At 38.7% G+C, this 24,949-nt stretch overlaps 2 protein-coding genes across 3 annotated transcripts in view; one reads left to right on the top strand and one right to left on the bottom strand.

Annotated features, from left to right (window-relative positions):
• Positions 1 to 593: 593 nt before the first annotated feature.
• Positions 594 to 12,446, top strand: LOC124158894 (deoxynucleoside triphosphate triphosphohydrolase SAMHD1-like). The gene is made up of 9 exons (XM_046534304.1): positions 594 to 1,654; positions 1,742 to 1,910; positions 2,001 to 2,178; positions 4,034 to 4,198; positions 6,478 to 6,749; positions 10,173 to 10,238; positions 11,031 to 11,208; positions 11,312 to 11,541; positions 11,897 to 12,446. Exons 1-9 carry the CDS (start codon positions 1,630 to 1,632, stop codon positions 12,009 to 12,011), a joined length of 1,398 nt encoding a protein of 465 aa, XP_046390260.1. The 5' UTR covers positions 594 to 1,629; the 3' UTR covers positions 12,012 to 12,446.
• A 2,693-nt stretch (positions 12,447 to 15,139) lies between these two features.
• Positions 15,140 to 24,949, bottom strand: part of LOC124158899 — a 106,845-nt gene continuing 97,035 nt past the window's right edge. For both annotated transcript variants that reach the window (XM_046534309.1, XM_046534310.1), the window contains exons 5-6: positions 19,705 to 19,792; positions 15,140 to 16,439 (exon numbers count right to left, since the gene is read on the bottom strand). In XM_046534309.1, coding sequence (XP_046390265.1) covers positions 16,234 to 16,439; positions 19,705 to 19,792 — 294 coding nt within the window. In that variant the 3' untranslated portion in view covers positions 15,140 to 16,233. The remainder of the gene's footprint in view (positions 16,440 to 19,704; positions 19,793 to 24,949) is intronic.

The following is a 24,949-nucleotide window of genomic DNA, read 5'->3' on the forward strand; positions in this document are numbered from 1 at the left end:
TTTTGCAGAATTCAAATCCAATATGCATTCTGCTGGGCAGATGGAATATACTCACGAGCAGCACAGAGTCAGAAGCACAACTGGCAGCGACGGACCCTAAAAGGGTCGGCATAGCAAAACACCGTAATCACTTTGCCTGGACGCTTCCTAAAAATAAACTAGTTAGAAGAAGGAACAACCCTTTAAAAGGGCATTCTCCTGCATATTTGCGAACTTCCAGGAGGGAAGGAGAATTTTTTTTCCTTGATATCAAGGCATAAGCGACTTAAGTTGCTCGTGGGCTTTAATGGGTTAATTTTACATGTTAGTCAAACTTGCTTTGATTGATTGATCTCTGAGAGAATTAAAATCTTATTCAAAATGCTTGTCTCTTGGGAAAGATGCAATTCTCCAAATTGCATTGCTCACAATATTCAAAGCAGGCTTTGAGCACCCTTGAAAAAATTTATTTTCTGAATAAGGGCTCCTGTGAACTTTGCTAACTACTAGGGCAATGTGCTTCTGTTCTTCTTTTATTAGGGAGAGATGTCAACCGTCTGGGTTGTGAGGTGGCATTATGCAGTGTTAAATTGTGTTAGGGATCATCATCTGGTGTTCTCCCAGTCGGCAGGTCTCTTGCGTAAACACTGTCTCCATTGCTTCCTGTTTCCGGACATTTCTTTGAAATATCTGAATTTTCCCATCCTTTGATTGTCAATTAACTTCAGCCTTCTCATTCTTCTGATCCCTTCCACCAATCCATCCGAGCCTACCTTCAGAATGCCATTACCTCTCATCACATGTCCCAACCAGTTACTCTTCCTTTTATTTATTTTAGCCATCAATGTCCTTATCTACCTTGTTCAACACTAGCTCATTCCTTACTGGATCAGTCCACCGTATTCCCTCCACCTTTCTCCAAACTCACATCTCGAATGCCCAAATCCTGTCCCCTTCTCTCCTCTTGTGTATTAGGAACAGTACACCAAGAAAGGATTCATTGATACCACACTGGAGGGTAGAAACCAAAGCGGTTTAGTCACTAGGTGTGGGTGATGGTGGTTGAAATAATTCTGTGTGATGAAGTTGGTGGAAAGGCTTCCTCGAAGTTGTGTTATAATTGGTAGAATCTTCTCGGGGTCTCAAACCATGTTTGTTGTGTACAATGACAATAGTTTTGTCTGCGTTCGTATGTGCAAAGAAGACACAGCTTGAAAAATATTATATAACTCCTGAACTGAAGGGAATTCTAGCGTAAGCACCTTAGTGAGTGAAATTCATGGTGGGAAAGGGTATCTACAATTACTTAGTGAACAGAAAACCTGTTTAAAGAAGGGTATCTAATGATGGTCTAGAGATTCTTGGACTAAAAACAGTTTACATATTCTGGATGTATTCCTGGCAAGAATCATACAGATTTTTATATACCTGCCAACCTAAGTAGGTGGGAGTTTGTAATAGTTGCGAAATTTTTTGCAAGGTGTCAAATTTTATCAATGCATCTTATCAGTTGTAGATAATAATGTGGCACTCACATCTGCCTGCATGACAGCCAAGCATAGAGTTGGGCAGGTATCATCCCAAATGAAATTGATCTCTTATGCTTGAATGTTGAATTGAAGTAAAAATACTTCATTAATTAATTTAAGGATGATGTCTTCGGCAAAAGAGATGGGTAAGTTTTCTAATTTTATAAACCGACAGTCATTTTCATCTGAGTAACCCCATCATATGTTGATTTATGCCGAATTTTATTGCTCAGAATTTAAGGTATTTAATGACAGTATTCATGGACACATGGAATTGCATCCTTTATGTGTAAAAATTATTGATACACCTGAGTTTCAGCGGCTAAGGAATATTAAGCAGCTTGGGGTAACATACTTAGTGTTCCCCAGTGCATCACATAATCGTTTTGAGCATAGTCTTGGGTGAGTTTCAATGCTTCATTTTCCACTTATATCTGAAACGGATGCATATTAATTGGTTTTATCAGCTAATTTTTTTATTAATTATTACAGTGTGTGCTATTTGGCTGGGGAGATGGTTGAGGCCTTGAGGAAGAATCAACCTGATCTCAATATTAATGAAGTGGACAAACTATGTGTCCAGATTGCCGGACTTTGCCATGACCTAGGACATGGACCTTTCTCACATCTGTGGGAAGCTTTCCTCAAGCAGAAGGGAGTTGTGTGGCATGTATGTTTTCACATTATTTTTACATTAATTTTGATTTCCCTCTCATTAAGCTACTGGCATACCTTACTTGGGGAAAAAGTAGCGTACATCACGGTATGATGTCTCTTACTTGAATATTGGTTGAGAAATAGCCCAAGGGAATTCTGGGGCAACTAGTGGTCTTCAGCTGGGGCTCATGATTGGGCCCTCCTTATTCCTGAATAGTTTAGGAAATTGCATGCCCGGCAATGAATTTTGATGCTATTCTGGAATTTCATAATTACAAAAAAACTTTGGTTCAAGTAATCAGTCTTTTTTTAGTACACCATTCATATACCCTTCGTACAGAAGCGAGCACTGTGAGGTCCCCATAAGCTCAGGGCCCTTGGTGATTGCCAACCAGCTGACCTGGCCATACCGCCCCTGAAATAGCTTATGAATTTTGGCACATCTTTTTTTCATCTATGCAGTGGTCTGCTGTGATCATAGTGCCTGGACCTGTGATTCAGGCCTCTGCTCCCATCTTATACACAGCTCTCTTTGAACTAAGGTCACTTTTAATTGTGGCAATGTAAAGGCCTTATCTATTTCAACTTCATAGATCATTTTTGTTATAATTACTGCATTTGAAGGGGTGAGAAGCCAAGGGGTACAAGTGATTTGTTTTTACTCAGGAGATTGAAGCACAGAAATTTGGTAAATAAAGCAAACGAGATCAACTATGTACTTAACATTAGGTGTGCATTTGATTTTCCACTAGATGTCAGTACAGAACAGATATGTACTCGTTCCTATCTCTTGGCCACCAAGTTTTTACACATTTCTTACATCAATTTTTGTACCTAACTCTGTTTAGAAGTAAAATCACCAATACTATAATGGTACTTCACAAAAACCTTCAATACTTGGGCTAGGAAATGTCCAGGGTAGGAGTGGGGCCACATCATTCCACGGGTAAGAGGCTAGGAAATTCTAGATGAAGCAGAGGAGAAGAATTATTTTTTCCACATGCAAAGGAACCAATTACAACTTCATTAGATGTAAAATTGTTTTCATCATTGGGAAGTGTAAATAATAATGACCACACATCACCGAGTTAGGTTAGATTACGTAGGTTAGGATAGGAGAAGGGTATCTTCCTCCAGTTCCCTATTTCTGCAGATGATCTGCAACGTGAGTCACCAATTGGGCCCAAATGTTTCGAACATTGACTTTCGGCAAATTATTAGTTATCATGATTGGATTGAAATATTTGTATTTTATGCAAAATTCAAGAGAAAATGAGACAAAACACGATTTCTTTTTGGCATTTTTAAGCATGCTAAGCAAGGAAGTTGTTACCATGTGAAAAATTAAAAATGGAAGTGAAATGGGGAGTTGGAAGGGATAGAGCTCGGAGTGCCTTAGCTGGAGAAAAGTTCACCGGCATGGAGCAAATGTTTCAGGTTACCTGAGAATAATGGGAAGTGGTTTATTTGGAGAGTCTCCTTTGCACCTCCCCTTCTCACCAGTTCCCCTCTTTCCATGCAACCTGCTTTCCTGGTCCCCAATTTTTTAAGCAAGCTGATAGCATGAGTCATCTACTTTGTTCTTAGGTGTCAACCAATAACTTCAACTCATATAAGGTCTTTGAAATTATTTTCTCATGTTTCTGATTGTTTTTTTTTGTCTTCATCTAACAGGTTTGACATTATTTTCATTTTTTTTATCTAAAATAAACAAAACCTGTCAAAATGAGAATTCATATCATTTCAAATATGTAAGCTGTTTGCAATAATGATTTCTACCATTTACGCAGTTGCTTTTTTGTGGATCATTGTGTGTGCATACAATTTTTTTGCTCATTGTCATAGTTGTAGTTATTTTGATTTTTCAGCATGAAAAGCAGTCAGTTGAGATGTTTAACCATTTGCTTGAAAAAAATGATCTCATTGGTGAATTTGAAAAATATGGACTGCATGAACGTGAGAGAAGGTTCATCAAAGATCTAATATTAGGGAAAGGAGATTCATGTGATCAAGGAAAGCAGTTCCTTTTTCAGGTAGGTGCGTTTTAGTATTTCTTTGGCGACCCTTTACCAGAGATTAGCCAGATGCCTTTTCCATTCAAATGCATGGGTGCATAAATACCATTGCGAGGAGTACTTTTTGATCTCTAGTCGAGTATAGATATTACACGACTTTCCTTTTCTGAAACCAATCTGATCTTGGCCCAAATACTGGTTAGCCTTCACCTCCATTTGTCTGCTTACTATCCTCATTGCCACTTTTGCTGCATGCAATATTAGGCTAATCTATAAAAGTATATGTATGTACTCTTATAATCTCCCCATTCTACAGCTTTCTTCTTTTTCGGTAGTGGAATTAGAACCGTTTTCACGAAATACTCCTTAATAATAATAATAATCTTTATTGGCCCCGTTGGTTTGGATTACAAACATAAGGCAGGCCAAATTATAAATTAAGATACATACATTCAAAGGTAAAATTGGGTTCATAATCATGTATAAATTTACAGAAAAAAAATAAATAACACGGGTTTTGTACAAAATGGATTAAGGAGATAGTTTACTTACAATAAATATTCTTCTAAAGAGTAGTAGGGGTGTTTCAATAGGTGTTTTTTTACTCTAATTTTGAAAATGTTTAAATTGTTAATATTTTTTAAATCTGATGGCAATTTGTTATAAATGGACATGATTGTATGGTATGGACTATGATCTGAAAGATAGAGGTTATTTCATTTGTAGTGTATATCAGTGTTTTGACGGGTGTAATGATTATGCTCTTGATTATTAAGGGTAAATAGTTTAGGATGTGATTTAGCAAACGTGGCAGATTCTAAAATTAATATACAGGAAAAAGTCAATATTTTAAATTTCTTAAAGTATGGTTTGCAGGAGGTTTTGTTAGAAACTCTGGCTATAGTTCTAACTGCCCTTTTTTGCAGCTTAAAGATTCTGTCACTGTGACAAGATGTCCCCCCAAAATAGAATGCCGTACTTTATCCTTGAATATATATATGCATTATATACTACTAGTAAAATATTGGGAGATACTGTTTAACATAGATTTTTTTAATAAGTAAATGTGTGAATGCAACTGTTTGGATAGGGTTTCGACATGATTTGACCAGTCAAGGATTTCTGTTATGGTTAAACCAAGGAATTTTATCTATTTGCTGTGTCTGATCTGTGAATTATTTAACTGGATTGATGGATATTCCACCCTTTTTTGATAAGGATGGAAAATTACGTACGAAGTTTTAGTGAGATTGAGTAGAAGGTTGAATCCTTCCTCATGGATCCTGCTTACGAATTGGAAACACCATTTCTCACCATCACTCTCTAGATTCTTCAGAAGTTCACATGGGATATTGTCCTCCCCCACTGCTTTACTGGCCTTCATGTCACGAATGGCTCTCTTGATTTCCATGTGTAAGATCCCCAACACAAGATTTTCCTTCTCCACTGCACTTTCATCCAATACATAATTCTGGCCTGATCCTTCCGTCATACAGATCCTCCACTTATTCCTTCCATTACTCTGTACCTCATCTCGCTTGGTAAACACCCCTCCATCTTTAGCCTTAATTTTTTATATGCCTTGCCCTCTTTTGTTGCCTGATAGTGACGTAACCTTGGCGTACAATGTGCCTACCTCTGTTTCCTTCTAAAACTTACCCATTTCCTCACATTGTCTTTTCCACCACAGCCTGAGAGCAAAGCCCAAACTTTGACCACACAGTGGCGGTTGCTCTTGACTGATTTAAGTTTACCAGGACTAGCCGTGGTGTTTACTTTTACGGAGTCACCCTCAATGCACAAATTGTGCAAATAATCCACTGAGAAAAAAATCATTTGCATTGACCAGGATTCAATCTTGGATCCCCCAATTTCCGATGGTTGATTTTTTTGCACAATTTGTGCATTGCGGGTGACTCTGTAAAAGTTTCTCTGTGGTTTGTCCTGGTATACTTAAATCAGTCAAGAGCCACTGCCTCTATGTGGTCAAAGTTCAGTCTCGGACTGTGGTACTGTGAGCATGATTTGGACTGCTTGTGGCATCACATGCTCAGACATCCATACCATCTTGTCTGGTATTGTTCTCAAATTTCCACAGGGGAAAATAATGCCTCGGTAGCTTAACTGGCTAAAGCACTCGACTGGAAATCCGTGGATCCTGGTTTGAATCCGTGTCAAGGCAAATTTTTTTCTAAGTGGATTTTTTGCACAACTTCCACATTGCAGGAGAAAGACTACATAAAAGTCATCAACGAGGCTAGTCCCTGTATACTTAAATTTATTGATTTTTGTTTCAGATTGTTTGCAATGAAGAAAATGGCATTGATGTTGACAAGTGGGACTACTTCCTGCGAGATGGGCTTCACCTAAACATGAATATTATCTTTGATTACCGGCGTATACTCAAATTTTGCCGAGTGAACGAAATATGCGATGAAGAAGGAAACAAGATGCTTCACATTGTATTTAGGGGCAAAGAGGCTTACAATCTATATGAGATGTTTCTTGTCCGCTCCACACTTCATTACAAGGCCTACCAACATCGAGTTGTCCTGTTGTTAGATCAAATGTAAGTAACTTTAGTTATTCTGTCAGAATTTGCATGGGCTGCCAGGAGTTGAAAATTCTTTAATAACACCAATATCTATATGTATAAAAGAAAGTCGAAAATCGTGTTAGTTGGAACGCTCATAACTTGAGAACGGCTGCACCGATTTTAATGATATTATAATAATACCTATAGGTTCTTTGGATTCGTCTCAGCCCCGGATAACATATAGGACATTAAAAAAAGCATAATTAAAAAAAAATTCATCTCTTTCTTAGTGATATGTTTTTAGGAGTTAGTAACGCAACAACAATTGGTAAGTCGGTCAAAACTACAAATTAAATTATATGTTTTGTTTTTACCAATTTAATAACTGAACTTCGTGACAATATATTATTTTAATTATGTACTTAATATATTCAAAATATTGAAATTGTATTTAAAAAATTTAATTCTAGCTAATTGTAAGCCCAGCTCGAGTTGACTCTTCACTACCATGTTTGTAAACAAATCTCCAAGCAATAGGGTGGTTTCCTATTATTTTTTTATTGCCTAAATCGAAAGATTATTACTCCTAGAGTACGTATTTCACGATTTTAGATTTTTAAACGACGATATCTATTTTTCGCGATTAAATGAAAAGTGATAATTTTCAAGCACGCGAAAACGCGACGCGTAAGTAGGAATGATGGGAAAAAGTCTGTGCGACGCATTTCTGGTTCCCCCTCCCGCCTTGTGAGGTGACCTTCATCGAGGCTCTGAGCGCTGATAGGATGCAGGATGCTAGCGGGTAGCTGAGTACCTTGCTGGCTGGTAGCGCTTGGCTTAAAAAAGGTTTATTAATACCTTATCAAACGAAGAAAACTTTCTGACCTTAGCGAGTTTTAATAGGTGATTATTAAGACATGTTTCCCTGAGCTCTATGCCTCATGCATGCATTGGTAACCTCAGACGATGTATAACTCCTATCCTCTCGTGTAGAAACAAGATCCCTGTGACGTCACGTGGAGCGGAATCGCATGGGCGCCAATCTGGCCTTTTTCAAATGAGGATAAAATTTGACCCTTGCCATTCGTCTAAACCGGTATTTCAAAAACCAAATAATTTGTGTATAATGAATACACTAATGGTGGGTAACGAATCGCAATCAATGCCTTTCGTTTTCTTTGATGAAGGAATAAACTACCCTATTGTTGACAAACGGTAATGTCCGTGTTCCTGTCGAGAAATCAAGAAGTTTGATTTATTTTCCTCGGAATATTTGCAAATTAGTTTCATCGGAAGGTATGAGTTCATCAACAAAGTGTTTCAGAATATGATTGATCACCACAAAAATCAAAAATGGTTGATTGAGCGAACAATTTTGACGGCCTAGAACGAAGATGTGGATGACTAAAACGAGGTAAATAAGGATCAAATAGCTGGTACTCTGTATGAATTCAAATCAATTAACTGTGTAACAAACGAAGATGAAATCACCAACTATCTATTTAAATATTTTAAGTCCTTGGACGTACCTGGCTTACAAAGGCATGATTTACAGCTATATGTAGGCTCTGTGTTCATAATCTTTCGAAAGCTAAACCAACCAAAACTATCCTATGGAACGCATTTGGTGATTTAAAAAAATTGATAATGAATGTGATTCACGCAACTTTACTCAAAGGAAAATTCGAAGATGACGAAGTTCTCATTCTGAAGATTCCATGATCTCAACTTATATGCCCTTTTGAGCTTAAACGTATTCAGTTTCCAATTCATGTTGCATTTGTGATAACGATTAACAAATCGCATGGTCAGTCTTTCAGTTTTTGTGATGTTTGTGCTCATGTGCTAATGAAAACCCATGATTTTCTCATGGTCAATTAAACGTGGTATGTTTACTAGTCGGTAAAGCATCTGCTGTATTTCTTCCTTCGCTTTAAGGGCGCAGCTAGGAGCTGCTAATACTACGGGTCTGTAGGATATAGAAAACTTGCTAAGGTAAGCGAGAGGTGTGGGGGCCCTCCCCCAGACATTTTTTAAGATAAATGCTTCAAAATAGTGGGTTTTGCGGCTATGTGAATAGTAAAATATTTTTTGTTTGTTACTTAGCCGTTCCCCTAATATTAGTAACAAAAGTTTTTATAAAAAAATTCTCTGAGCTCTCGGGGGGGATTTAGCCCCCAAAAACCTTTTACTATATTTATTTAGCTTCATCCGCTTTATCTTGCGCCCGATAACGAAACACATACTGTCTTTTATCAGAAGGTGCTTGATGCAAGACATTAAACCCGAATGTGTAGGGCACACCGTGGTGCGTTTACGCATGCAGCACGTTTACGCAGTGCATTTTTTCCAAACAGAGATACTATGACTGGCGCAATTAAAGTCATTTGATACGAACACTGCTTAATTGGGGCTTTTCTTATACGATTTTGAGCATCAGTCAAGCGTCGGTCTGGCGTTGTGTTAACCTGCCCCGTGAACGGGCCAAGTTTATGCAACAGACTTGGGCCTAAAAACATTTTTTTACGGTTAATAATACAAATAGCCAACAGCTGAATTCATATAATTTTTATTTAATTAATTGCTTTATAAAACCACAATGCCCAAAATTTCTTAAGCTAAAATGTAAGAAAATTCATTGAAAAAAATCCACGTAAACAGCTCCGATCCACCCTATGTTGATTCAATAAAGAAAATGTCTTTCTGACAAGCAATTTTGATACTCATTTACGTAGTTTGATTGAATTTGTAACCTTATTTTATTATAATAAATTAAATATGACTAAAAATGATACAGCCGCTCTTGATTTATTAATGGTGTAATTATTATGGTACTGAACTGTAAGTTCATTGATTCTTAGGCGGTACGAAGTTCGCCGGGTCAGCTAGTAATAATATAATATGTAACATATAAATCCTTTCATTCAATGATAGCACTACAAATAATCAACTTCTTGTGGTTGTTATTTCCACTTTCGTTTGGGAAAGAATCTTGTAGTGGTGGAAAGGGGATCTTTATCCAAGATAAGATTAACAGGTGGGATTAATTCCCTCAATGAAGACTAAACGATTGTAAATTTTGAAATTCATGTAAATTTTGGTGTAAAAATTGGACGCAAAATCATTGGAATTACTGCATTAATGCAAGGATACATCAGACTTATTATTTCCGTTAGAATCCTCTTCCTAAAACGGAAGCGATAGCTGCATTTTACGGGAGCACCGTGATCCTATTTTCCAAGCCTCACAGTGTGCGACCTCGCTCCGTGATCACAGATACACGCGGTACAGATGTGCAAGATGCGACTACATGGTGTGGTGCCTGACAGTGTAGCTTCCGACGTCAAGCAGTGGTTTTGGACCATTTTTTTGGGCAAACCACTTTTCTGGATTTTGGGATGGGGAAAGGCTGGATTGTTTTTTTATTAAGTGCCAATATAATGCTTTGCTTTATAGGTTTGTGGAGGCATTTATGGAAGCAGATAAGCATTTTACCCTAAAGAAGTTGGATGGGAGTGGAGAGTAAGTAATCCGATAGACATATGTATTTATATTATAGAGATAAATATCTATCATTTAATGTAGTTAAACCGTAACTTAAGGTGTTAGAAGCTCCATATGAGATAATCAATGTCTGTCAGCCAACAACACCTAGTGCTAAGCATACACCGTCGGGAGAGCTACAGACAGGTGATTTGGAGTAAGATAACGAAAAATGCTAGTAGGATTGATTTGCAAGGGAAGAATGCATTTAATATTGACTAAAAATAGCCTGACATATGGGGTATTTCAAAGGGAATTTGGATAGTTCAGGAGTTGGTAGGGGAGATAATTTTAAGCATTTTTTTTCTGTAAACATGGGGTTGCAACTCCTTAGTTACTGAGCTATTACAACGCAAACATTTTTTAAATGCACTTTGCAGTTACCATGAAAACTGCTTTTCTTGGGTATCAAGCCTTTTCGGTGTTTTATTTATTGCTATCTGAATTTTTTAGGACATTAGATAAATTAGGTTGGATGAAATTGTGTTATTATAATTGTCTGAAACAATCTCAAAATGGCACATATTACGCAATTATATTTTTGATACTTCCTCAAAGCAAAGCAAACTAGTCTGTGCTTCTATTGTTATCCTAAAATTACCTTATGTTTATATATTTATGACCCTAGGTTTAGTTTTTTTACAAGTAACACTTATGAGTGAATTTTATCTCAGTATGATCTCTGCGAATGTAGATGTCATGCTAAGTACTTTTGGCTTGTTAGTTTGTTTTTAATGTGCCATATTATTTAATTAAATCAAATCTTTACAGGATTAAGCTATCAGAAGCTCATAAATACCCAGAGACATGGACCAACTTAACAGATAATATATTTTATGATATTGTCGGAAGTCACTTGAATGGTCTTGATAATGCTAAAGATATTTGTAAAAAAATTCTCAGCAGAAAATTTCATCATTTTATAGTGAAATCAAAATATTGTTTTCCTGTAAGTAATATGTGAAATATTTAGAATATATTTACTTCTTGAAAATGCTTTTGGTTTACATATTCGACAAACAATATAATTTCTCACATCCCCTTTTTTATAGGAAGATGTTGAAGAAAAGAAAGCTAAAGAAGAACTTAAGAAGAAAGCTAAGGAAATTGAGAAGAAACTGGATTCTAAACACAGCAGTAGATACTTGGTGTTATTTTCACACATTCAATTCGGAGGAAGTTGTCCTGATCCTTTCGAAAATATTTATTTTTTCTCTAAAGAGAATCCATCGAGGAGTGAAAAAGTAGACTTGAAAGAAATTGGTCTCTTTCCCATTAGCCTGTAAGATTTTGTCATTCTCGTCCTTGCATTTATTCATTTCTGATTTATTAACTTCTTTCAGCATTTAAGCCTATCATAAAAAGTTGTGGAAAAAATATACATACGTAGCTAAAAAGATGATAAAGAGAAACGTTCATTTCAAGTAAAGATATAATTAAAATACTTAGTGAGGTACGGTTAGTCGAAGGAAATTTTTTTTGTTAATATACATATTGATATATTCCACTTCACGTAAAGTATTGATTTCACGGATATAATGTAATGCAATTAATTTCATGCTATAATACTTTACCTAATACATGTATTATCTGTAATTATGATGGTGATAATTAATTTTTAATTTTACATGTTTCAGGGAATCTGCTCGCCATGCTGAGTTTTTCCTTTTTGACAAAAATAAAGATGGGAAAAAAGAAGAAAGAGATGAGGCCAAGTCATTGTTCTTGAGATATCTGGATAACAAGAATTAAGTCTCATGCAGGGTACAATGGGTGTGGAAAGTGTGGGGAGTGTGGTGAGTTAGCCACTCGTGTTGTCTTTCCCCAGAGGGACTGTGTGAAGTCCCTCTGGGGAAGGAATGGTAAGTCCTTTAAGTTGAGGGCTGATGAAGACCATCATTTGGATGGAGACAGAAGTATTTTGGAGGAAGTGCCCGGCCTAAAAATGGTTGAGCGCTTTCCATTTGAATTCATGCACCTTGCATGTTTGGGGGTTTATGAAGAAGCTGTTGCTCCTATGGTTGCGTGGCAGTTTATTCCATCAAAATTATTACAGAGGCTTCTGCGGTGAGTTGTTTGGTTTGTTTTTCGGGATTGGTGACAGTTTCGGGCGCGTTCCTGGGACCCGAAGACGGGAGCTGGAGCGCGCCCGAAATGTTCATCCGCAAAATGTGAGTCAACGCGGAATGAACCCGAAAAACAATCACCAGTTTATCCCAAGCGTATGGATAAGGAAGGTGAGAGGGCAAAGTTCTGGAGCTTAAATCAGTTGGACATATGTTTATCATGTAAAATTGTCAGTCTCTGAACTCTTTTAAAGCACTTTTTAATTCTTAGGAATTGTTACATTTTCAGTCAATTCAGATAGTAGTGGAGAGAGTGACGATGAAAGAAGAACCCAGCATTAAAGACAGGGCAGTAAAGACGTACGGCAAGAGAGATGTAGTGGAGTATAAGGGATTGAACGAACTACGGCCGTTAAACAGTTGAAAGAATGAACATTGTTGAACATTTCTTTCAATTGTAGTGGAGTTATTAAGTTAGCTTGGCCTGAGCCTACCATCCAGTTCACTGTGCAGCAAGGGAGTAGCAGTTCCACTTCGTGAGGGAGGGAGGGAATACCCAAATGCTGCAGCAGCACTGTGGCAGGGCAGTAAAGACATTCGTAAAGAGAGATGCAGTGGAGTTATAAAGTTGGCCTGGCCTGAGCCAACTGTCCAGTTCAGCGTCAGTGGAGCACACATGCAGCATGGGAGAAGCAGTTCAAATGCAATGGACTTGCAAGGGAGAATGGAATGAGAGTTTCAGTTGAGTGCCCTTTTTCTTGTTGAGGACAAGGCAGTGAAGTGCAGTGACAAGGTTGTTTCAAGACAGTTTTCAAACATTCAGTGGAGTTTCAACCCAGAATCAGTTCTGTTTCAAGGGAAAAATTTTCACTTGATATATGTCCCAATTTAGTCCATGGCTTTTTTCTTCACATTTTCTTCGAAACTTCTTTTCATCAAATTTGGGGGTTGGGATTAATTAAAAAATGTGGTTGGTAACTTTTATTTGTGATTTTTAAAGATTAGCAGTGTTGACACTGCTTGTCAGGTTATACAGGATGTCCCATTTATCTTGACCACCCGAAATAACTTTTTGTCATGATGCAAATTCAAAAATGTGTCAACCATGTGTTCATTAGCCGTCAGGGGGACATTAATCAGCATGATTGCCTTCCTTGTAGCTTTGTTATTGACAGCTAATGAACATTTGCTTGACACATTTTTGAATTCGCATCATGACAAAAAGTTATTTCGGGTGGTCATGATAAATGGGACACCCTGTATAATGTATGTAGAAAAGCCATTTTGTGGCCCCATTGTGTTAGCTGTGAATGTAAAATAACTGGATAAATATTGACTATGATTTGAATGGTATATAAACTCCTTGTACTCCTTCACAAGGATACAAAAGCTGTTAAGCTAATGAAAATGTAAAAAATTTGATAAAATTTTGATTTTTGGTGAAAACTTACAAAAACCCCTGTGGCCCCCTCCCCTGAATCTGCCACTAAAATAAATAGTATATTTCGTACAGTAATTGCGCACTGTTTTTAATCTCAAATATGAGAAGAAGGTTTACCTGTCAGACCCTTGTGCCCCCCCAGAAAAAAATCCTGGATCCGCCCTTGCGTAGGTGAACTGCGGCATTTTGATGAGTTCACTTCATATTAAGGAGAGGCCAGTAAGCTGACCTGCATTCATGGCTGTTCTTTCAACTAGTGGAATGCTCCATTCCTATTTTCATTTTTTCAATTTTGTCATGCTGATTAGCATCATGAAGGGAGGTTGAATTGAAATCGATTAATCATAGTATTTCAGTACCCATGAGAAGCCAATTGTGAAAGTTGTGAAAATTCCTCTGAGGAAAAATCATTCCACTTCACCCTGGGATTCAAAGCCAGGTCTCCTGAATTCACGCCAGGTGTTCTACCCCCAGAAGTATTGAGGCATCTAATCCCTAGAGTTGGTTATTTGGGAAGCAGGAGGAGTAATGACTCTGGCCCATTGGGTTCTGAGCCCGTGAGGATTTTTGTGACCGAATGGGTGTATCAAGTGCGGTGCCAAATAAATGTTCATGGGGGCGGTGCAACCTTAGGGCCCTGGATTATCAGGGGAAGGGAGTTTCTAAAGAAAAAATAGGCAAACTCAACTTGAAGTCCCCGTGGGGTACCTATGGTCCGAAATCCATATTGGGGATACATAGGCTGCTGCCTACTTGGTACTCCGTACTCATGTCAGTGCATAATGATTTGGCAATCAAATACCTATGTATAATTAACCTGTCAACGCCCACGGGTGCCATATGGCACCCAGTGCATTGCTGAGCCAATACTCCTGCAATGCATTTAGCATGTGAATTTTAGTGTACATTTCGGTGCACATACTTAGTAGAAGGTTCCTCTTTTTCCTCTAATGTTTCTTTATTCACAGTCACAGCTCAGCTCATTTTAGGGATATCCTCCTCGTCTGTCCCCTTTTCAGATGGTTTCTATCTTTCTATTTAGATTACATAGAAGAAGAAATGTGGTTTATCATTTGAACCCCTTGTTGACCATCTTATTTTTGGATATCACCCAGTTTTGCGATTCCTCAACACTGTTTCTGTTAACAGCATTTATTAATTTCTTTACTCCATTCCATGGATAAAGCAGTGTTGTTGGTCCTGGTGTCGACCCAGGTCTTTCATTATTTGGTTTTTAAAAAATTCATAGTGGAATATGTGTATGGTATTGAATATGTTCAACCGTACCATAATAAGAAGTTTGTATCTATCCCTGGAATGAAGTGTCTAGCAAGGGATACGAAGCTGGTGGCTAAGGCACAAAAACCAGGGAGGAGGCTAAAAGAATGATTCATTTTTTCAATATACTCTTCAATTCCCAAAGCTCCCATGTTCTTGGGTTTTTAAGCATCTAAAAGTGAGTAACACTATAATTAAGTTCAGGCACTACAAGCAAGCAAAATAACTTTTTTTAATTCTTCTTATGTTTAGGGTACATATAGTTATTTTATATAATTTTACATTTTATTTTTATATTGTCCTCAGAATTCCTGAACAGCTTCACCGAAAATAGATGGCATTGAGTTGATCATTCTTCTTGTTTTGATTATAGTTTCTGTAGTCTTGCAAAAATATATTAATATTTTATTGTGCAACTTCGTTTGAATTATTGACTTTAACTGTTACTGCCCCATCATCGTTTAACTACCCCTGAGGGTGAAAAGGGAAATTGTAGTTACCTCAATTTCTCTCTCGCCCCTTAGGTATTTCTTTTAGGTATATCTTATCCATCTAGCATGAGTACCTACAATACCTCAATTTATCTCCTGATCATTTACCATTCTGTACCACATGTGTCTATCTTCCATGCGGTGATGTTTAGCCATGCATTGATAGCTTAAGTTATTAATGCAAAGGTGTGTTTTTCTTTCTGCAATCAGGATAACTACCCTGTTTTGAACCAGATAAACCCAATCATTCACAGACTTCTATCTGTGAGTCTTTTGTTTATTTTGTGATCCTTGGGCTGATTACATGATTCTCCATTTGTGCCCTGTTGGAAAGGCGGTACTCCTCGTGATCATAGATCAAGGTTAGTTAGTGTTCTGTCATCAGCTACTTGATTGACTAGGTGGTGTGTCGTTCTTTAGTTGCTGGGAAATTATTCATGACGATACGGTTTTTATGTGGCTCTACATATTCAAAGGGTGGCTAGTCCTAGTGATCAGTCTTAAAGGTTTGCAAACAATCACTCATTTGGTTACATGGCATCTTGGACAGAATCTTTTGCCGTATAGTTTTCTTGGCTCTTAAGCTTCAAAGGATGGTTATTCCTCAAGATCATAGGTTAAGTTATGATAACCGTCATGCATTAAGTGTTAATTTTGTAAAGTAGCACTTCTGAAATAAGTCTCTTGGAAGCTCATCTCTACCACACGGTCTTCCTGTGGCTCCTTAACGTGGATCTCTGGAGGCAGCCGCGCTGCAAGTATACCGGCATCACTGAGGTATCCCTGGTCCTCTGGCAGTGGGGCGGGCCGCAATCCTTGACGCGAACTTGTTCTGCCTGATCCACTCCACGATTCACGGCGATCAAGTCGCTGAAGTTCCACAAGGCCTCATCCTGGGACATACCTTTATGAGAAAGGGAAGATATGTTTAATCTGGAGCAGGTTTAGAAGAGAAAGAGGGTGTATCCAGCACCCTGGCCATGTGTGTCTATACTACTCTTTTCAACGAGCTTGTTTTTCGATGGTAGCAATTTTCGCGTGATGTTGCACCATTGGTAGACGTCCCTATCTTCTTCGCTAAAGGTGACAAGTGCATCGTCTAAATTCAGGACCAAGGGAAGAAAAGGTGGTCCTAGAACACGTCATCTTGGATTTAGCCATTGTATTGCACTGCCATATTGGCCAAATTGGAGCGAAATGACAGAGAACACATGGGTTAAACTCAGGCAACTCAGAACGGACACCCCTGATATTTTACATTTAAATGTAAACAATGCATTATATATCTGATTTGTCGTGCATGCTCTCGCATATGAATCATTAACACTAAATAAGGCTACAGTATGTACATTGTTTATTATTTCCCTCATTCCCCCCATTCACGGCCCTGTTTCATCATTATCACACGCTGCTATGTCCATATCCTTAATTCTGGTTTACAAGTCCAAGTTGGCTGCTGTAGCAAAGCTCAAAAATGACATCTTGCAACAATTTTTATTACATAGATGCCCCATGAGCGTCAAATACGCTTCGTGATGGTAGGCGTAGAAAAAGAAGAAATTATGGAGGCGAGTGGGAAATAATGCCATCCCTTTGCCTTTGCGAGATAATCAAATTAAATGTTGGCTTGGTATTAATCCGTTATTCGCTGCAATAGGTATATTGTAAAAATAAAGTTGTTGCTAAATTCATTGCATGTGTTGTTAAATCAAGGTTTTCCGCTATCGATATTTCTAAAATAATCGGTTTCAACAAGGGGCGCAGCTAGGAATTAAGGCTAGGAGGGTTATAGGCGCAAATAGACCTGGGGTGTGTGGTATAACCAACAGGATAAGCGGGAGGTGTGAGGGCCCTCCCCCAGAAATGTTTTTAGATAAATGGTTCAAAATGTTGAGTTTTATGGCTTTCTGAGGGATATTTAATTCATCCTTACACTCTCCTATAAGTATATTAATCAAATGAAGTAAAATGGATTAAACTTAAAAGTTTCTCTGAGCTCTGGAGGGAGGTTTATCCCCCAAGCCCACCCCCCGCCCCCTCGCTGCGCCATGGTTTCAACTACATTCAAAGTTGAACTTCTTCCACTACGCTAAAAGATAGAATCAAGATCGACGACGTCCTTTATCAGTCATGCGTCAATGAATTATTCCCCAGAGCTTCGCAGCCACTGTCCGCACGCACGAGGAGAGCTGAACAGTCGACTGCTATATTGCAGTCAAATGGGACATATAATCAAAGTTTTGAATGTGGTAAGTTCCAATGTGTCCTCGCAGGGCTTGTTTCTTTGTACAGTCACTTTCAAAAGTCGGTCCCCACGGCCAGAGGCGCAGCCAGGAATTAAGGCTGGGGTGGGAGGAGCTTAGGTGCAACTGATACCGGGGTGTGTGGTGGTATGGAATACCCACCAGGATAAGCGGTAGGTGCGAGATTATTAAATTGCGGAATTTTAAGATAAACGGTTCAAAATGGTGAGTTTTACGGCTTTCTGAGGGATATTTCATTAATCCTTATACTATTCTATTTGTAATATCAATACAATTAAGTAAAATGGATTAAACTTAAATATTTCTCTGAGCTCTGGAGGGGATTTTAACCCCCAAAACCGCCCCCTCGCTGCGCCACTGCCCACGGCCAGCGCGAGCAACTACGTTTTCCGCTGAGCTCGAACTTCGGATATTGCCGATGCCTTCAGTGCCTTGAAAGGGCCAGTTTGACTTACTCTCACCATCCGCGTAAGTCCTACCGAGGCATTCTTCAATATTCCTAAATTCTTCGCGACTTCCCCGACTCCCAGTGCCTGAACCCAAGGGGAAGCCCAAGTTCTCATTGTCAGTCTCGCGATTTTCACTCTAATAGTATTCCGAGTAGTCTGGCTTTTACACAAAAATACCGAGCCGTATCTGCATTGTAATGCGGAAATTATCTCGGAGGCCACTTTCAGTTAAACAACTTTAGTCGTTTAAAAATTCGGTACTAACTTTTCCTTGAGTCATCTGCATAGAATATGTTGATTTTCAGGATGTCTCTTTTAAAAAGTGAAAAAAGTAGGTATAATAAATTAGGATTCGAATCCTCCAAAACTTGACCGCAACTACCGCGTACATTATAGACCGACTCGGCCAAGGACACATGTTGATGAGAGAGAAACGGTGAGTGCAAATATGAATATAAACATAGGAAAAACCTCGCCACGGAGCCCAAAAGAAAACACTCCGATGGCCCAACGTGAGTGTGGACGTGAGTTGCCTCAGTACATTCCATTCGCTGATCTTAATTCTAATTGGGTTTATGCTCCTGGAGTTTGACTCCAGCGACTCCAGCTTCGGTGGCTAGGTCGCGTCTGCCTCCGTCTTCGTCGGCTCTTGGTGGAATACGAGTGAGGGATGCAGGTCGCTTGTGAGCCAACCTCGCAAGTTTTTACGGACCCGGCCCCATAAGTTAAGTGGGACCCTGGGGTGTCTACATACTTTTGAAAACGATAGTACATAATAAATTGATTAATGAAACATGTGAGATGACACGCCCGTCATGCGCTAGGTTCTAGCCATCAGGGCGACCTTGATCCAGTCCCTTCTACTGTTAAGGATTGGAATGATCGCATCCTAGCGACTAGGGCTGAGTAAATGTTCGTCGAGCAGCGTAATATGAAAGACTGAATTATTTAGTCTAATGATTTTTTATCGATATATGATTTAATGAACTATTCTGAATTTAATGAACGATTCCGGCACCTATCGTTTGGGCTACGATTGGGTAAGTGAATTAATCAGTTATTTAACCGAACCGTTTGGGATAGAATTTGGAGGCGATACAAGGCTGAAACTTTACTAATGTTATAGAATAAAAATATTAGGAAATACGATATCTGCAAAGTATCTAAGTAACGAATATTTTAAGGAAGTTATAATGACTAAGAGGATTAAGTGTGAGTCTACGACTCCCAGCAAGAAGCAATTTAAATTACCAAAATCTGTCTGAGGAATTATGCCTCCTGATTCAGCCTCGCAGCAAGGCGGGAAAGATTCCAATAGTTGCGAAGTTAGTCACATTTTTCATCCAAAATGCCATGCCTTTAAGTAATAGTTTCAGTTTCTTGGATATGAACCATGTGTGGGATAGGGTTTCCCGTTATAAGTCAAGAAAACGTCAATATACTGCCAATTACTTGCCTGGTGCTATGTAATCACTCCGGTAAATTGTAGTCTCCGACGGCCTCCTCCTAATTGGTACCTTCTTCTTATCTTCGCGTTGTTTCCTCTGCAGTAAAAAAGAGAATTGAATCGCCATTCATTAGCATCAATTACGAGTCGTCACTTTTAGGTTGTAGATGCTATCATACCTAGACTTTCCCTTGCGCTAAAACCATGTTGCGGCAGAAAGGTGTCCAAATACCGCCGCACAGTGTACAAGTACAAGCATGCACAAATATAGGAGGATTAATATCATTACACCAACTTAAAATTTTTATTTTATTCCATTGTTTCTGAACTATGCAAAGAATTATTACATTTAAGTTTCTCCTTCACACAAACATGACTTTACACCGGCAACGATAAAAATGCGACAATTTAAATTTCTCTAGTTAACTGGCTGGTAAGGTTGAGTTTTGGACTCGTCGGTACAGCTTCTGAAACGCACCTCAGGCGCGGACATTGCGGTGAGCCTCATATAGGAGGGCAAATCTTCTGAATATTCATGCTCTGGGGACATTTTTGTTAGCTTTTCCCGTACAATGTCATCGCCTTGAAATAAAAACCTGATTCTGTTGCGTATTTACTCCTAAATCCGTTTCGTTTGTTAATCCGTTAAATTTAACTCCAATCCATCTGGTGACTCCACGAAAAAATCCCGCGCCCAAGCAGTGAATGATTCATTGATTAATTATCTATTATTTACTAATCCCGTGGAAACCCTGGAAGCATAGTCCAGTTTTTTGACAATTCAATTGCATAACTTCGAGGGTGAGTCAATAAATAAATCGCAAACGTGTATGTGCCTTCTATCGCTTGAAATTACGCACGTATCTTCTGCCAGCAGATCCATCCGGCGTACAGTCCTGATTTGTCCCCAGCAGTAGCGGATACAGAAAAAAAACTAGAGGGGGAGGGTCGCAAAAGATATCTGGAGTTACCTTTACTTTTATCCTAACAAAAAATAATTAAGTCACATGCAGAGATTTAGAAAGTTTTAGTTAAATTTATTACACACATATACAAGTCAATGCCATTTTATGATATAAAAAAGTTATAATTGTGGTTGTGTAATGTTTGGCAATACGGGCGGGCCCGTAAGGGGGGGGGGGGCGACAGCAGCCAAAGGACTTCTTTGCTGTTGGCTTTCAAGGACATGTAAAGGGGTGGGATAAGTGCCTGAATGTACAGAATGGCTATGTGGGAAAGTGAAATATATATATCAGAAAGTTAATTTGATCATTTTTGCCACAATTGAGTTTTGCGAGTTATTCATTGATTCACCCTCGTATTTTAAAAGGGAGGCAAAGGCATACCTACCTTTGCCACTTCACATATCGATGGCTAAGGTCTAACAACACGTCTCTGAAATTCGGCCGGTTTGAGACGGGTATCTTAAACAAAGTGTAATAGCATTAAAAAATAAAATACAAGCAAAAAATAACTCATCCCATGATTGGATGCTGAATCCGACCTAGTGAGAAAGTATGGAAGATTCGCGGAATGCTCAACGTAAACTTACTTTAACCTTAAATGTACATTTAAAAATATGCACTTCTCGAGCAGCGGACGATATCCATCGGGTATCTAATCGAGGTTGATATATTCAAGCACGTTGTTATTACACGATGGATATTTTTACAACGTTACATAGATACCGTATTTGTAACATCCACGACTTAGTCGTAATTAAATTTATTTGCAAACGAATGCTTCTTTTTCAGTTTTAAGAACTTTTGGATTTTAATTTCAGTGTTCAAGTAAAAGAAATTAATCGTTTTTTTGCTCTCCTAAAAAGTTGCTATTGTTAAGATACGTGTTGTTAGAACTTAGCCATCGATATGGGGTTCTCATCGCCATCGGATGCATGAATGGTTGATAAGCATTTCTTTGCTCTTTGTAGAAAAATTTGTGACTTCGAATGACACTAGAAATTTTATTCCTTATGGAATTTTTGAAATGATTTAGTAAAAGTGACAATAAAATGATGGTGAAGAGTTTGAATAAACCGCGTAATAAGGTATAATGTAAGGCAAGTGGGGACGGGGCAGGACTTTAATTGAATTTATAAGTAGGATGAAAGGGAATAGGGCTTACTGAGAATTGAATATCGAAGCTCAATATGAGAATGGGAAGTATGCAGGAGCGGATTTAATGGTGGATTACAAGGGTCATGACCCCCCAAAATTTTAGCAAAAATTGTTTATTTTATTAATTTAATAGTTTCTGTGTCCCTTAAAAAAGTAAATGGAGTGTATATGCAAATGCAGGGCAACAAGTCCGAAACGTGAGAGAAGTTTGAGTTGTATTCATAGTAGAGCGTAGTACTCCCTACTGTAATAAAGCCCCTATCTCCCGGAGGGATATTCCACACTCCCCGGACAAAGGTAATGGCCCCCATCCCATGATTGAATGCTGAATCCGACCTAGGGGGAAATTATGGAAGATTCACGGTATGCTCAACGTAAACTTACTTTAACCTTAAATGTACATTTAAAAATATGCACTTCTCGAGCAGCGGACGATATCCATCGGGTATCTTATAGAGGTTGATATATTCAAGCACGTTGTTATTACACGATGGATATTTTTACAACGTTACATAGATACCGTATTTGTAACATCCACGACTTAGTTGTGAAATAACGTTAAGTAGATATCCAAGTTGTGGTATCCGTGATATTCGGTGCGTACCGGGGTACTTAAATGTAGAAGAACGACGTAATTGAGTAGTGGTGCTGAGATTGAGAGTATGTGCAAATGTGGGGAAACTGCCTTTGGTTTAAACATGCTTAAAAAGCTGATGTTTAAAATGCAAATTTAAGTAATCAAACGTTGCGATACTTCCGTTCATAATGAGTTGCAAACAATGACTGAAAAATTGCTACCAAAAGCATATACTATGCATGCTTTAAAACTGTTTTAGTTGACGCGACCAAATGACGAGTCTTCGTCATCCGCATGGAATGTTCGGGAAAAAAATTACGAGAATAGGGTGGTTTCCTATTATTTTTTTATTGCCTGAAACGAAAGATTATTACTCCTGGAGTACGCATTACACGCTTTTAGATTTTTAAATGACGATATCTATTTTTCGCGATTAAGTGAAAACTGAAAATTTTCAAGCGCGCGAAAACGCGACGCCTAGGTATGAATGCTGGGAAAAGCCCGTGTGACGTATTTCTGGTTCCCGCTGCCGCCGTGTGAGGCCACCTTGGTGCGAGGCTATGAGCACCGCTACGATGCAGGCTGCTAGCAGGTAGCAGAGTAACCAGCTAGCAGGTAGCGCTTGGCTTAATTAAGGATTATTAATGCCCTATCAAACGAAGGAAACTTTCCGACCTTAAGCAATTTTAATAGGTGATTATTAAGAAATGTTTCCCTGAGCTCTGTGCCTCATACATGCATTGGTAATCTCAGACGATGTAAAACTCCTATCCAGTGGCGTAACTAGGAATATGCTTTGGGGGGGGGGGGGGGGGGGGGGGGGGGGGGAAGGGAGGAACGAGATGGCCTGAGGTGGCCCCCAAGCGACACAATTTCTGGGAAAACTTTTGAAACATGACTTACCTAGAAATACATTTTACATCATTTTGTCACTTAAAATTTAACTTAAAGCAGATGCAGTTATTATATGTCAAAACAATATCTTTAAACGTTTTTCATAAATTTTCTCGGACCCCGGGGGGGAATTGCTCGGGGGGGAGGGGAGTAAGGAGTCACCTCCTACGCCCCTCATCTCCCCCAAACATATTCCTAGTTACGCCACTGATAGGTAGCATGTGTTCTGAAGAGAATTGAAGGGCAAGTATGTATTTTTTGTATGCCTGGGGATTAGCAAAAACTATAATAAGCACACTCATTATTATCTACTCATTAGATGTTGTGAAGATATCTAATTGTAAGAGATGTTGCCATCAGGGGTGGTCTGGGCAGGTCAGCCGGTCGGCGACCGGCGAGTGCCCCGAGCTTAGGGAGGCCCCGACAACGCTCACGTCTATCGTGAAGCGAATATGAAAGGAGCGAAAAATAGACTCAGATTAGTTGAACCAAAGTTTTTTTTTTTTGAAAGTATTAAATTCTACTTTGTCATTTGTTGCTTTATTTACAACATACTCAGTATAAAAAGATGATATAAAAAATAAAGGTATCGGAGGATTAAAAAACAACGATGCTTTTTTTTGAAAGGGTTATTCGAAAAGATTGTTTTCGAGAATTTTAAGATTTCGGCGAAGCTTCAAGGAAAATATTCTCCAAATACATAATAGAACCATCAAGGGAGCACCCAGGATCAAAACTATGAAAGTGGGAGCCATGGTTGTTCGAGTTGAAGGTAAGATTTAAGCATGGAAAAGGTGAATGAAATCAACATTTTAAGGAAACTGTAACAGCTCTTTATAATTTTTAAAAATTATTTGCTTAAAAAATATTATTTTCGTAGAAGATATTTGCGATTTTTGATTCTAGGAGGGGGCAGCTTCCCCCTCTTGCCCCTCGCTGGGTACGCTCATGAGAACTATGAGTCATATTTATTGTATAAGATGTCAAATTCTCACTATTTATAATATTTTTCTTATGAAACTACTATTTTTTACTAACTTTTGTCTGGTTTTTAAGAGCTAGAATATCGTCAAAATCCATTTCCGGGCATGCAATTTCCTTAAATTTTCCGGTGGGTGGAGAAGGGGGCGCGAATCCTCCGCTGAGGGGGGGGCATCATGAGCCCCAGCCGAGGGCCCCCAATCAACCCAGACCGCCCCTGATTGCAAAATTGACCTCAATGTCCACTGTTTGATATCGCTGGAATGTTTTTTGGCGGGTCCTATGGATAGCTGACAGATATCCATGCAAGGTTAATTGGATTAACATGGATATGGCAAGGATGTCATATTTTAACGCCGACAATGTTTTCTTGATGTTGTTGAGACATTGATTGACGCTTGGCTTAATGACAAATATAATTGAGTATTTTTTTTCAAAAAGAGAAAAGAGAAGGTTTTTTGCCTGTTAGAACGACACACACACACGCACTCACAAACGGATTCAGCGGAAGATGAATGTTCTCGTGATTCACGAGAGGAAATTGATTTTCTTACGTGATGTTTCGTGACTTCTCACTACAGGTGGATTAAACTGTTCATTTTGATGAACCGTTCACTTTGAACCTGTTCAGTAAAAATAACAGTTCAAAATATCTGCTCATGGCGAACAGACACGGTCATTA

Source organism: Ischnura elegans, chromosome 5, assembly GCF_921293095.1.
Source record: "Ischnura elegans chromosome 5, ioIscEleg1.1, whole genome shotgun sequence".
Taxonomy (NCBI): Eukaryota; Metazoa; Arthropoda; class Insecta; order Odonata; family Coenagrionidae; genus Ischnura; species Ischnura elegans.

Excerpts from the sequence above, each read along its gene's own strand:
- LOC124158894 (XM_046534304.1), top strand. The coding sequence starts at position 1,630 with ATGATGTCTTCGGCAAAAGAGATGG. Across the intron at positions 1,655-1,741 it reads GTCTTCGGCAAAAGAGATGG|AATTTAAGGTATTTAATGAC; the intron begins GTAAGTTTTCTA and ends TTTATTGCTCAG. Across the intron at positions 2,179-4,033 it reads AGAAGGGAGTTGTGTGGCAT|CATGAAAAGCAGTCAGTTGA; the intron begins GTATGTTTTCAC and ends TTGATTTTTCAG.